Source organism: Nyctibius grandis, chromosome 31 (genome assembly GCF_013368605.1).
Source record: "Nyctibius grandis isolate bNycGra1 chromosome 31, bNycGra1.pri, whole genome shotgun sequence".
In the NCBI taxonomy this organism is placed as follows: Eukaryota; Metazoa; Chordata; class Aves; order Nyctibiiformes; family Nyctibiidae; genus Nyctibius; species Nyctibius grandis.
Genome location: NC_090688.1, coordinates 3692348 through 3705955, shown reverse-complemented (window position 1 = coordinate 3705955; position 13608 = coordinate 3692348). Strand labels below are relative to the sequence as shown.

At 42.8% G+C, this 13608-nt stretch overlaps 1 protein-coding gene across 1 annotated transcript in view; it reads left to right on the top strand.

The window, feature by feature from the left end:
* The window catches only part of CPAMD8 (C3 and PZP like alpha-2-macroglobulin domain containing 8), a 56759-nt gene extending 44656 nt beyond the window's left edge, over positions 1-12103 (top strand). The window contains exons 37-43 of the mRNA XM_068420707.1: positions 4039-4113; positions 4823-4928; positions 5018-5128; positions 5810-6022; positions 6489-6563; positions 11261-11429; positions 11759-12103. Of these exons, the coding sequence (XP_068276808.1) occupies positions 4039-4113; positions 4823-4928; positions 5018-5128; positions 5810-6022; positions 6489-6563; positions 11261-11429; position 11759 (750 nt within the window). The 3' untranslated portion in view covers positions 11760-12103. The remainder of the gene's footprint in view (positions 1-4038; positions 4114-4822; positions 4929-5017; positions 5129-5809; positions 6023-6488; positions 6564-11260; positions 11430-11758) is intronic.
* The last annotated feature ends 1505 nt before the right edge of the window (positions 12104-13608 follow it).

The window sequence follows — 13608 nt, the reverse complement described above, 5'->3', positions numbered from 1 at the left end:
TCAAATCCTTGCATCCTTGAGAACTGGTAAAGAGCTAAAAAGTCTTTTGCTTCCAAAAGATCTCTTCCATTAATAACTTTATCTTCATTATACAGGGAGGATTTGGGGAAAGAATTTTAAAGTAGAATCGTAGCAAAGACCAGGCAGTTTAATTTGACAGCCTAATTCAAGGAAAAGTGCACGTGGCTTTGTCTTCTCCAGGTTTTCACTTGATTTGGCTGATTTATAATATAAACACCCTTGCATTTCATTGGAGAAAATGAGACCAATATGTTCCTCTTCAGGGGCTTACAATCCATGTCAAAATCTTCTGTCAGATAGTCTCCTGGGCTGTCACTGAAGCCAGAGAAACTTGTGTGTTAATCCCTGAGCAGAGAATTGCATCCTTACAATATTAGGGAGCTATGCTGGAATACTTTTAGAGAGATGTATGTTGATCAGGTATGAAATTATTCCTGTAAAGAGAAATATCAAAGCTATTTTATATCTGTTCACAAGCTGCGTGTCGAGAATCCTGTTTTCAAATGCATGCATGTAAAATGTATCAAATTTTATTTGTCTGTTGACCTTTTGAGCCTGATATTCTCTCTCACATGCAACAAATGGTGCAGCAAACTGAATATGGCTATTCAGATGAGGCAAGAGCACCAGTAGGTAAGAGAAGGGAGGCAAATTAGGTGAGGGGCCTGTAGTGGGTTTGGTTACTGTTTTATCTCCTCCTGCTGAAGGTGGTAGAGTGACAGGCATTTGTACTGCTTTCAAATAAGTTCTCTTTCATAGTAATTTACATAAATAATGGCAGAAAAAATATGAATGGAAACCTGGCTTAGGACCAGAGAACTCAAAACAGGACAGGAGGAGAACAACAGGTTATCTTTATGGTGTTAAAACCATGGAATGTTTTATCAGCAGAGTGAAAGAGTTGAAACAAAGAGTGCAAAGGGGTTTTCATTACAGAAGAACAGAAAAATTGTTCGGTTAAGTAACAAGTCCCTGTACTCCTTATTTTTCCTGTAACAGGCTAAGAAGAAATTACATAACTAGGAGCTCCCATTGTCCAGGCTGTACGGAGTGAATATCTTCTTTAATGGTTTCAGCAGGGGACAGAGTTAAGAGTTTCCAGGCTGAGAGTCCTGAGAAGGTCCCATACGCTCACATGTTACAAGGGACTGCATAGGTCCTGTCACTGCAGTCCCTGAAGGTTTTGTCCTTTTTGCCAAGGCAGCTGTGCTCTCTGAGGCTTGTTTACGTGGCTGGGCCAGACGCTGGTCCCAGATAAAGACGTGTAAACCAAACATGCTTATTTTGTATTTAGTTACTACTAAATGAGCTAGCTGTATAATGTTTCAAAACACTTCTGTTTGCAGTACCTCTTATTCTCTCTCGTCTCCTTGTGCTCTGCGACACCAGCCTTCCTCCGATGTTTGGCTTCTCATGGCTTCAGAGATCCGTGTCACATTCAGTGCCATCTTGCTGGTGCCTCAGCACTGCTAGTTCCTTGAGCAGGTGCTGATCAGCACTCCTAAATCAGAAACCAACACTGGGCATATTGCAACTGGAGCAGAGAAACGGGGAGACTTACCCACACTGCTTGTGTGTCAGATAGATCCATCAGTGTCTGGGAAACATCACGTGTCACTTCATACCCTTCCTCCCTTCTGTCATATCCCCAAGGCTGGCCTGGATGGAAGCAGTGAGAGAGTAAAAGCAAGCTGCCCTGCTACTGCACAAGAGTTATTTTCTCAAAGCTGAATGAGCTCTCCAGCACATGAGGCTTTCTCTAGCACTGAGCGGATCAGTTGGTTGTGCTTTCCCTTGTGGCATCTTGTTGCCTGTCTGAATCTCATGTTCCTGCTTCTACGGGTAGAGAAGCAACAGAGTCCCAGTGTGTAACCCCACCTGTTGGGATCTCTGGGCATAGAATAGCAGGTGGTTTGTTTTCCTTTCTGCCCTTGTCTTAACCAGAAAAGGAGATGATTCTCTTTCTTAACTGGTAAGGCTGAGCTCCTGCAGCACAGAGCTGATCCGAGTAAAGTCCTTGCAGATCTCAAAGTATGTCAGGTAATTCATGCAGTGCATACTTCTTCAGTGCCTGTAAGATACAAAAAAGATGGTTAAAGACTCACCGTTTTTAAAGTTCTTTGGGAAAAGACTATGTAGTTGGTGCCTCGATTTGGAGAGAGGATCCTGTGCTTGGGATTCATTAGTGGGCAGTTATTTCCATAACTAGAATGGAATTACTTCCTTTGGGCAGTAGGAGATTTTGCTAAACTGGGAAGGATATTGCATCTTCAAGGGGGAATGTTCCCCTTGAAGGGCTGAATTCCATCTTTCTTATTGCAGAAACCCTTTGCATCTGTAAAAATGAAATGTAGGGACAAAGCTCAAGCAGATATATATATAGTGAAGATGCAGATACCACCCCTATGATTTATTCATGGCTATCAAATGTGTATCCAAATGATGCTGACAAAAATGAAATAGACCCAGCACTAGTTTTGTTATGTATTTTGGACACCACCTTCAGCAGAGGCAAGTCCTGTCATTCTCACTGCTGCGTTTTCTTGTTACCCATGCCATTTGCCTCTCCTCCTGGTGAGGAGGGGCAGGGCTGTAAATCAGATTTCCTGGTTTGTTGTTTGCCATCACAAGGGAGCAGTGTGCGCAGAGCGGACCCACGTGCAGCTCCGGGGCAGCGATGGTTAATGAATGCTCTGTTGCACGTTGAGGGCAGCCCCCCTGGCTGTGCAGCCACAAATCCTTCTAATAATGCTGGGTGTCGACAAGGGCAGGAGGTCACCACAGGCTGGTATATATCAAGCTTCACCAGAAAAATGCAACTTTAGCTGAGCTGAGCATTTCCCGGTGGCGCCAGCCTCTCCAAGCCCTCATAAAAGGACTGTCTGCAGCCATCTACTGCTGAGTAATAACAGCCACCATCAGGCCCCTAAAATTATAAGGACAAATTAAATTGGCCCTTTCCATATTGTGTGGGACTTAAACACATGTTCCTTTGCTTGTTACAGTAATAGCAGGAAGCTGTGTGCAGGGTTTTACAACTAGAAGCACTGCGCTGAAGAAATTCACAGTTAAAGCTGTTGGTAGCAGGTTTGGGCAAATTTCAGTAGAGATGCTTTTTGCTTCATGTCATCCTTTTTAACACATAATAATAATAGTAATGCTTTGGTCTCCTTTCCACAGAGTTTTCATTCTAAGATCTCAAAATTACTTAGGAACAAATGGCTGGGGTAAGTTAGGGGCAGCAGCACCCCAGATGTGGGAAGTACTCTTAGATTGTGCTCTGATACTCCTTAGATATGCAGAATATCCCAATAAATAAAAAGCGTAAGAAGAAGTAGTCTGTGGGCCTGACTGGTACGATGCAAATGACAATCCCTGGGCCTCAGAGGGAGAGAAGATGAGTAGCAGGGGCCTGGCCTGACCCTATTCGTCAAGAGGAAGGATGCCTAAGGCTCTTTCAAATGGCTGCTCTTTTCAAATGTAAGGATTAATTTTCCTGGCAGAAGAATATTTGGGATCTTTCAGCTGGTGGGAGAAGGGGACCTTTAATACCCAGTGTTGATCCAGCAGCGTAATTCCCTGGCAGTCTGGAGTGTAAATAAGAGACTTTATCAAGTGTTTGGAGGTCTCTGAGGTCTTGCTTGAGCCTTGGTGTACTGAAAACAATCTGGGAACTATTCAATTAGATTATGGATGATATGTCAGGCATAGTTTGAGGGAGATAAACGCACCAGGGACCAGGAAGAACACTCAGCATTGGGCACCTTGCGAGCACTCCTCATCAGGGCACGGAAAAGAACACAGATGGCTTTTTCCTCAGTTGTATGACAGCAACTGCAATCCTCTTTGCGTCTCCCCTGTCTCTTACTAAAACATCCGTTTCCAGCAGAAGAAATCCCTGGGGTTTAGTGTCTGATCAGTTTTCTAAGCAGTTTAAAATCTTTCTTCTTCTTAAATTTCAACCTGTTTTGTAGAAAATGAGAAGAAACTAAACCTGTTGATTTTTTTTTTTCCCAGTTATTGATGAACAAACAAATTGGATTAAAAAGATATGAAGTGGATGGAAGAAAAGTCCTTTTTTATTTTGATGAGGTAATGACTTTGTTTCTTATAATTCTGTTGCTTTTCAATGAAAGGCAAATGACCAGTGGATCAGGCATAGGTACAGTGTATTGATGTTGATGGTCCCTCCCAGGTGAGAATGACCATGTAGCTTTAACTGGCCAGTTGCTTGAGTCTGTTTTGAGGCAGGTAGGTGTTGTGGTTTTGGTTGGAAACTAAAGCATAATAGAGGCAGGTGATCAGCTTCAGCCCATGTAGAATTTCTGTGCAGATATCACTTATTTTTTGCCTCAAAATAATCTCACCTTCAGGTACAATTAGCGTTGCTAAAAGGACGGAGCAAAAACACAGTCTAATTTAGATCTCACAGCACATACCCGAGTGTGGAAGATGAGATCTCTCTTGGCTTGGTCATCAGCAGTAAATTGTTAGCTATAGATGCATTAGCAAGCTGACTGATGACAGGAGTGGTGTTAGGTGAGCCAGAGAATACAGCTTGAATTTCAGGTTTGCCATTGTTGTATGGCAAGTATGTGCCTTAAAGGCTGGCAAAGTATCATGTATTTTAATTCATCCTGTTTGGCTTTTATTCATTATCTTTGTCTCTATCCCTAGTATTGGAGGTGTCTTCATTTTCCCCAAGTGTCCAGCACAGGCTTACATGCTACATTTATTTGTCTCTCTCTTCACATAAAGCGCAGGTTTTGTTACAATGAGTCTTTTCCATCATTTCATACAGATTCCTAGCCAGTGCATGACCTGTGTAAAGTTTCAAGCTTTCAGAGAGCATATAGTTGGGAAAACAGCTCCTGTTCCTATCAAAGTGTATGATTACTACGAGCCAGGTATGTGCGTGCTTTCCTTTGATTTTTGCCAGCATTAGAGCTCGAGGCATAAGGCTCGGTTGTGATTTCTCATTCTTGCTGGCCTGCAGCTTTTGAAGCAACTCGTTTCTACAACGTGAGTGAAAACAGTCCCTTGGCTCGGGAGCTCTGCGATGGGCCAACATGCAATGAGGTGGAAAGCTCAGCTAGCCAGTGGGTTGGTAAGTTGCACCAAAACCAAGCAGATTTTTTGGAAAATGGAGCCCACAGACATACTTTCCAGGAGTTCAGAACTCAAAATTACGTTTAGAAAAATGCTCTATTTCACTCTATATGTTAGTGGAGGTTTTACAAAGGTTTATGGGATAGCAGGATTAAACTTACAACAGCTAAACAGATCAACGTAGTCTGCTCTTCAGTCGCCGAAGTGACTATTATTTGCTTAGAGGCAAGATATAATGTCTAATTCTGGAAGAACTTGTGCAAGGTGAGATGTGTTAATAAACATAAAGGTAAAAATTCTTTAAAATGCAATTTGTTTTTCTCTCTCTAAAGTACCTTGCAATAGAGTTCCACAATTAACTGTAGGAAGATTGAACAATTTAATATGTCAGTGAAAGGAATAACTTTCCCTAGAAACTACATGTTCCTTTCTGTCCTCTATCATACAAAATAGCTGCTTTATCCTGTATCTGGAATCTGCTGCAATATGGTTCTTTCAGAAAGACAGCTTTATTCCCAGAGCTTTTTATTCTACCAAGTTTGTAAATTCGTATGAGAAATCTTAGGGAATTCAGCAGGAAAACTTACATCAGAGAAACAGAAGAAAATTGCCACTCCATCTTCCCCTTCCCCATGCTATGCAAAAAATATTGCTTTGGATGTTTTTGTCTACTTTTCAGGCTTTGTTCACTCTGGACCGTGCAATAACGTTTTTGGCTGCTTGGAGGATGAGTATTTTGAGCAGTGCATGTGTTCGCGAGACTGTGGCTATGATGGGGAGCCTGTGTGTGGATCAGACGGACAGATTTACCCCAACCATTGCCAGATGGAAGTAGCGTCATGCAGGAATAATACAAGGATAGAACAGATGCCCATGTCTCAGTGTTCTGCTTGTAGGTTTCTTTCAATTCCCTTTTCTGTTATGATTTAGTTGCAGAAGACTATGAATCCTCCTCTAAGCAAATTATAATTGCATATGTGTGGTAGGGAAAACAGGAGAATTCAAAACCTCTTATGTATTATTTTGCTACTCATACTACAGGGGATTAAATTCTAAGAGCAGCTGCCTTCCTGCTTAGCTCAGAGTAAGTAGTTCTCTGTTACCACAAATACGTGTTTTACAAATCAGAATGAACTTCAGAGAAAATTAGAGATACTGTTTTATCTGAAGTGAATAATCCAAGATCAAAATGACATCCGTGAAATGTAACATTCTTTGGATGTTCTGTGTGAGCTTTCAAGATGTGCAGTGTAGTAGCTCAGTGAACTGAATATGCCACCCCAAAAAGGCAAACGTTTTCTAGAGATTCATTAACAAATTTTATGACCAATGCATTTTTTTTTTTTTTTTATTTACAGCCAAGAATTTGCCAGAGGAAAGGGAGACACACTCCCACACAGCTGAGCAACCCAGTGTTCAACAAACTCCAGCAGGTAGTATCATACCTTTGCATTTATCCAAGGCCTTTTTCTTTAGCAAGGTTAAAGCTTATCCTATCGCTGTATAAAAGTATATATGGCTCTTAAGCACATTTAAGTAAAGATGCTGAATTTCTTCATCTTTTAGAAAAGACAGAACATTCAGAAATAAGAAAGAATGAAGAGGTCAAGGAAACTTAGGATGATAACTATTCAACAACAGACTAGCTGTTCTAGTCCTTTTCAGGAAATCTTGCATGATACCTGCTCTATTCAGTGCACATGCAAGATTTAGCTAATTGCTCATAGGAGTGGACAAGTGACCCTCCTATTTTCTCAGCCTTGGTATGTTTGAACAGCACACACACCGTGATCTTTTCTTCAATATTAAGCTGGAAATATCACATTTAAAACCAGGCTGATGTAACGTGTTTCATCAAAAAAATGAACAGGACATGACAACAGACCAAACCACTGCAAGAACTAGAATCCAGGTGGATTAACTTTGTCTCTAGCAATTCTGTGCAAAAATTGAGCTGGCAGTCTTGATTCTCTCAGAGCTGCTGTTTGGAATAAAGGGCCTTAGTGAGCAAAAATGTTAAGGTCAGTAGATGGAGTAGCCAGGAATTGGCTGCTCATTTTATTTGGTGCTTATATTCATACACTTTTTTTCCAAGACTCATGTCGAACTTGCTCATGGCTCACAATAAATCTCACCAAGAAGCAGTGGAGGGTCAATAGGTTTGTTTCATGCTGTTTCTAGTAAATAAACTGGACTAGATTTTTCCTGGCTGCTTTCCACTCATTAATTTTCCCCAGCCTCTAACTCTCCTAACAAATTGGTAAAACAAGTTAATTCTTCAAGAGAAGACTCTGCCTTCTCATGTCCTTCTTGTGTACCCGAGTTCAGACTAGCATGTGTCCAACATGAGAGACACCATCCTGTTCTTTGCCCTTCCTCTGCTCTACAGAAGGTGATGGGCAGTTTTCTTATTAAGGTGTAACAGCACAGTGAATATTCCATTATGATTCTTTCTATAGGTGATTCAATCTTAGTGTTTAATGTCTCTCCTGTTCCCTCCCTCTGTTTCTGGACTGTGTGAATATATATATATATAAAAGATTGCTGTCAGAATAAATGAGATGAATGCTTGGTGCTTTTTATTTTGTGCAAATGCTACGTACTCAGCATGGAAATTCTGTTTGAGATCTGAACCCTTTCAGCATTCCCAAACTGCTCTGTAGGGCACTGCTGATATGCAAGGCCACACCAAGTGTTACAAAAATGGGACTGCAATTACATTATTTTCAAATAAAAATTTGATCGTAAAAATATGGTTACCTGGGGAAAAAAATTGTGGAACTTGACGGTAGTCCACAATCCAAAAATTTTCAGAACAGTGTTTCTAAAATAATCTCTATTAAAGTATTTATCTAAGAAAAATAACCCTCTGGTTTCTGTTCTAAGCAGACAAAAGCAATGTTGGCTCAGTAGGCTACCAACAAGAGCAAAAGTGGAAATTCTGATTTTTTGTGTCTGTGTGTGTGGCATTTTTATACAATGTTAGATTAACAAACCTGTATGCCATAAGGATATGTTTGTCAAAGCACAAGCATTTAGAGCTGGCTTTGTTCTAGGATCTGTGGGTGTTCAGGTTGAGAGTCTCCTGGAAGGCAGATACTCTTGTGACCTGAGCAGTCTGAGCAGCCATGGCAGAGTGAGCATTCAGAAATAAAACTGACTAAATCCTGCATCAGGAAAAGCGCCCAGCATGTGATTTTCCTTAATCCTCTGGGCTCCTCTCAGGTCAACCACACGGTACATGAATCAAAGTTTAACAAATGAATGAATCCCTCCTTCTACATGGGTTTCATTTGGGCTCACTGGTTTGTTAGCATTGAAGCATGTGATTGGTTTAAGTTGGCTCAGGTGCTCTGGGTTTCTAGTGAAAGTTCTGATGAGCCATGTCTAAATCTGAGATTTCCTAAAAGGATGCCAAACTCCAGGAGCCAAATGAAGCTTAGGGCAGGTTGGTGAAACTGCCTCAGTGTGTTAATCTTCAGGAAATACCATTTTGTTGGAGAACCGCGTGGTGTTTATGTTGTCTGAAATCCTTCTGTATTTGCCATATGACTTGTGCAGGCTCAGCTTGGCCTGACTGATGCTTTCATTGTCAGCTCTTGTCTCTGTTACCCCAGCACTGGAAACAATGAGCGCCAGCTTCCTTCCAGCAAACGGTGGGGAACTTCATAACATGTTGGGGCTCACTGGCAAACACAGACTTGCGGTGTAGTTCCATATACACCACTGAATTTGCTAGAATAAACAACAGCTTTTGAGTTATGCTAATCAAGATAAGCAGCTATATAGAGATGGTCCTGATAAACCAGGACGCAGCGCTTCTTGCAGCATCTGGCTATTGTCAAAGCATTTTAAAATGCCTTTCAAAAGTCCGCAGCAGATGTTGCAGCAAGTGAGGCAGAATGGCTGAGGTTTGATCTTAAAACTGTAGCCTGTTTTTGTACAGATGGGTAGATCTCTTTGCATCTTTAGAAATATTCTCTTCATTGAGAGGGAAGTGTGCAGGGTGACAGGACTCAACTGAAACAACTCACGTCTGACTCCTCTTCATCAGCTGTTCTTTCTCATGGATGAATTACTGAGACTCGGAGGGATGGAACAGTTTTTTGATGAGTAGCATGGACCTACCTCTGCCTCTAAGCATTGCAGCTCTGCTCTAGTCTGCTTTCACAGCCTGTTCCAGTCATATTTGTTTGGACTGAAAGCTCCTGGAGCAGGATTTTTGTCAGATACTATCTGGAGTATCAGTATCTTGAGTGCTTCTCTGTCTGTGGCTTTCCTAACATCATTGTCACACTAGGCTACAAATAATGGGTGGATTTGGAAGGGCCAGTAGCTGGAAGAAAGTTCTAGGTGGAATTATGATGCTTTTATTTGGTGATGGTGGTTTTTAAAGAATTAAATGCCGTCACCCATCACTAGCTCCTAACAGGAACATCGGAGTGAACTCTGCTTCCAGGTGGAGTCATCTCGCAACACTCCCTGGCAGGCACGTTATTCACAGGACCGCTGTTCTTCTAGGATTGATGGAACTGGCAATGGGCCATTTTTCCTTTCACCCCATCGGTGTTCAGCAAACATTGGCTTAGGCACAAACATTTGGAGATGGGGGAGTGGTTTGTATGCAACAGGAAACGTCGGCCTTTCGTCTTTGCTTCGACTCCAATGCTGCATTCCTGGGAAGAGTGAGGTCTGTGATGTTAATTCTGTCCCTGGTGGACAGCAATCATCCATTCATAGAACGAGCTCATGATCTGGCAGGTTCTCACATGGAGAAGGCCAAGAAGAAGTGAACACAGAGGCTGACTCTGCTTTCAGGCGAGTGTTCCCTTGCCCAGGGCTGAGCCTGTTGCTGGGAGGATGTGGGAGGCATCAGGGAAGAGCCGCCTTTTATTTCTAGAGAGCAAATGTTTTCAAAGGCCTTGATGAGTGTTCTCCTTAAATAAAAGCCAACTTTGCGAGGGGGGGAGAAGGGGGGACTTTTCCTCCTTACAACAGCGATGTTTCAGTGATCGCTTTGGTTTGGATTAGAGCAGTGTATACAGAAAGCAAAGGGGAAAGATGGACAGCTGAGCTGGCTCGAGGAAGGGTTTAGAAAACAGAGACCTACTGATATTCCTAGAAGTTTTATCTTGCAGTCTTACCCTCTGGCCAGTGAGCAATCATCCACCACAGAGGGGCACAGCCTGTTTTGGGTGGGATATGTACTGTGTGAGTGACCTGCCAGTGTCTTAGTGTAGAGTGGAATGAATGCAAGGAGGATAAATATCTGTTTCTGCCTGTGATGTGTTTGTTCCTATCTCAAACGATGGAAGTTTCTCAGTGGTATGTGACTGTGCTGAAGCAGATGTATCTCAGCTCCTGCTAGTTCAGGCTGAGGGAGAAGAAAATGGCTTTGATGTAGGGTCCTGGCCTGTTGTGCCAAAATCTTCATTCTGGTTGGGCTGAAAAGAAATGTAGCTGCTTAAACTGATCTTTTTCATGACATGCACCAGGTAAACTGCTCTAACACAGCCTGCCCTTTAGCTTTGTAACTGGTTTTTATAAAACGGTGCTTAAAAGAGGGCACACATTACACATCTTCGTATGGATTGGTCCCTCCTTAGCTGAGGTACTTGGCTTGGACCTAGTCAAAGGAGAGAGATGTATTTTCAGGGTGCAGAGTAACTCATCTGTGACATCCCGTGTTCCCAAAGATACCTCTTACTCTTTTCTTACTGTATAGAGCTCTTGGTGTCAACCGGTTCCTAAGTTAAGCACCTCAGTTAACGCCTAAAATTAGATATTTTAAAATGAAACTTTGAGATTTTTTCACATCACGTGGCCTTTTTCTCTTCCCTATGATTTCTTTCATTTTTTTCCAGTGCCCAAGTCAAACTGGGAAATTGAAAATTCTGATTTACAGCAGCTTTTCTCCTTGCATGTGAATCTAAGCAGGCATGTGCAGGTCCATTGACATGTGTAGCCTCCTTTACTCACGTAAGGCACTCATTTGGCCCCTGATTTGCCTCCCTGATTAACATTCCTTTCCTTTCATGTCATCCCCCTTCTCTGCGATGCAACGTATGATGCTGAAATTGCAGTTTCTTTGGCTAAAGCACAACCTGAGGCTCTGTGGTTTCCTTTCCAGCAGAGGAAGGCCCTCCACTACAGACAGATCTGTCGTACTACTCCTATGAATACGACCCAGACCCGTATGTGTCGGAAACTGATGTTTTTGAGATTGTGGCAGAACTGACAACAGCAAGCACGTTAAAAGAAGTGGACAAGATTCAGGAAGTAGTGACCACAGTAGAATGGTGAGCTGGGAGCCTGGGATCGTAAACCTGGTTTGAGAGTCACCACATAATGTACTAACTCATGTGTTGGGTGTCACAGTTGGGTCAAATGTATTCAATTCCTCAAAAGGGGCATTCTTACAACTGACTTGCTAACCTTTTTACCAAGGGATCCCCAGGAACAAGACCTTGCTAGGGCAGCATATAAAAGTCTTTGTGAGCTGAATGTCTCTATCCCTAGCACAATGAAAAGTGACCTTTTAAGCTTTTCTCTGCCCAGCCACAGTGATATTTCAGAAAGACAGGTAATGGGAAAGTGACTTTTCTTCATTATGTTCTCTTTTCAACAGAAATATATAATTTAAATAAAGAGAAGAGGCTCAGAATCAACTCCTGTATGAGTTTGTTCCTACAGACGACCTGCTGCAGACCAGAAACTGAACGATGACTACTTCCTGATGCACTCAGAACTGTAGGCTTTGCTTCCCCGTGGGGGGGATCTGGAGCGCTAAGGGGGACACTCAGCGTTATTTTTCTGTCAATTTTCCTGCCTTTTGTGCATCCTCTTTGGAGTACTTCCAAGGATGGGAGACCAATATGCTGTGCCCTCTAGGTGAGAAAAATAGGGGCTGGAGTTCAAACCTATAGACCATTTCAAAGTGTTTTCTCTACTCTCAGAATACTGCAAATGCCATTTCCTAGCTACATTTAGGAGCTAAGTCCAGGCCTTGTGCTTAGCTGAACTGCTGTTTGAGGAAAGATGGCTGAGAAGTTTTCTTTCAAATTATAACAATAAAAATCAGTGTGTTTTGCTAATCATGACATAGCAAGAGGCTAATCATCTTCCCGAGCCCATAAGTCCACTGCACCCACAACAATGTCCCACAAGAGGAAAAACTTCTCTAGTTTACTCCACATTCAGGAAGGTCGTTGGGAGGGACATTTTACAAGAGAAAACTGAAATCTGCCCTCGGGGCTGAAAGGCTCAACTGTCCACCATGTGACTGCGGGCTTCCCGTGGGGAGTTTGCCAGCTCTAGCAGTGACAAGGGTTAGGTGGGTGACCCTCTTCACGTTGCACTATGTGCTGCTAAGGGCTGTTTGCAGCCTTCTCAGCCCCTTTCCTCCTTGTAACCCTGGCATGAAAATAAAGCTGACCCAAGGCGCAGTCCTTTTGAATGCTTGCCTGACTTCACCAGTCACTTCTGTTCTGCTCCCACTAGGATCCCCGTACAATGGTTGTTCTGGATATGGTAATCTATGCATAGGCCCTGGGTCTGCTGCCCAGTACAAATCACTGGTGTCACAGAGGCTGTGGACTCCCTTAGACTGACCTGCCCCGAGCAATGTGGTAAAACTAAAAACAAAAGCTTTGTGTTTCCAAAAGTGCAGGAGCCAAGATTTTTTGGTTTCCCTTCCAGCCTGGAGTAGCATTGTTCTCTTTGGAGGAGTTACATGCAATTGCCTGTTGCAAAATAGCATTAATATTTTATCTTCCCACTTCTATTGTTACCAGGACCCAGAGTGGGGTGGAAACTCCTTTTGAGGGTGTTTATTGGTGAATGGAAACAGGAAAAAGCCCAGCTCCATTCATTTTTAGGGCTTGTTTATACAGGAACCATGACAAGAATATATCCCAGTATAGACATTCCATTCCAGAATAAAGGCAATTTTATTCCAGAAAAATGTCCACATGGGGACAAAACAGGAGGTATCCCAGAAGTTGGGCATATGTAGTTTCCAATCCTTTTTGTCTGGGGCCAGCTATTTGCAGAATGTAGCTGACATGATGAAGGTCTGGGTCTTGAAGTTCCCAGAAATTTCAGAACTGCTTTGTTGGCAAGTTTCCAAGCCTTCCTTCGTGGCTGCCCTGAACTCTCCTCACAGGATCTTGACGTGGCTGCTGCCCGTATGTACCCACTGCTTCTCAGCAGAGGTTTTTGCCACGTCTCTTCAGTGTGCACGAACAGGCCGTGTCCTCGCTGTGTCCGCACAGCACAGCGGAAGCACTGGCAGCCGCGTTCCTGTCTGGCAGGTAAATAAATGCCTTTAAACTAAATTCCATCTCCTGTGAGCAACTGCCCTGGCAGACGCTGGCTATTGTGTACACACACAGGACTGAGTCAATATTTATCCCCTGGGTAAATAACAGACCTAGTGTGAGCTGCAACAAGAGGGGTTTTTTTTTCTGTTCTAAATAT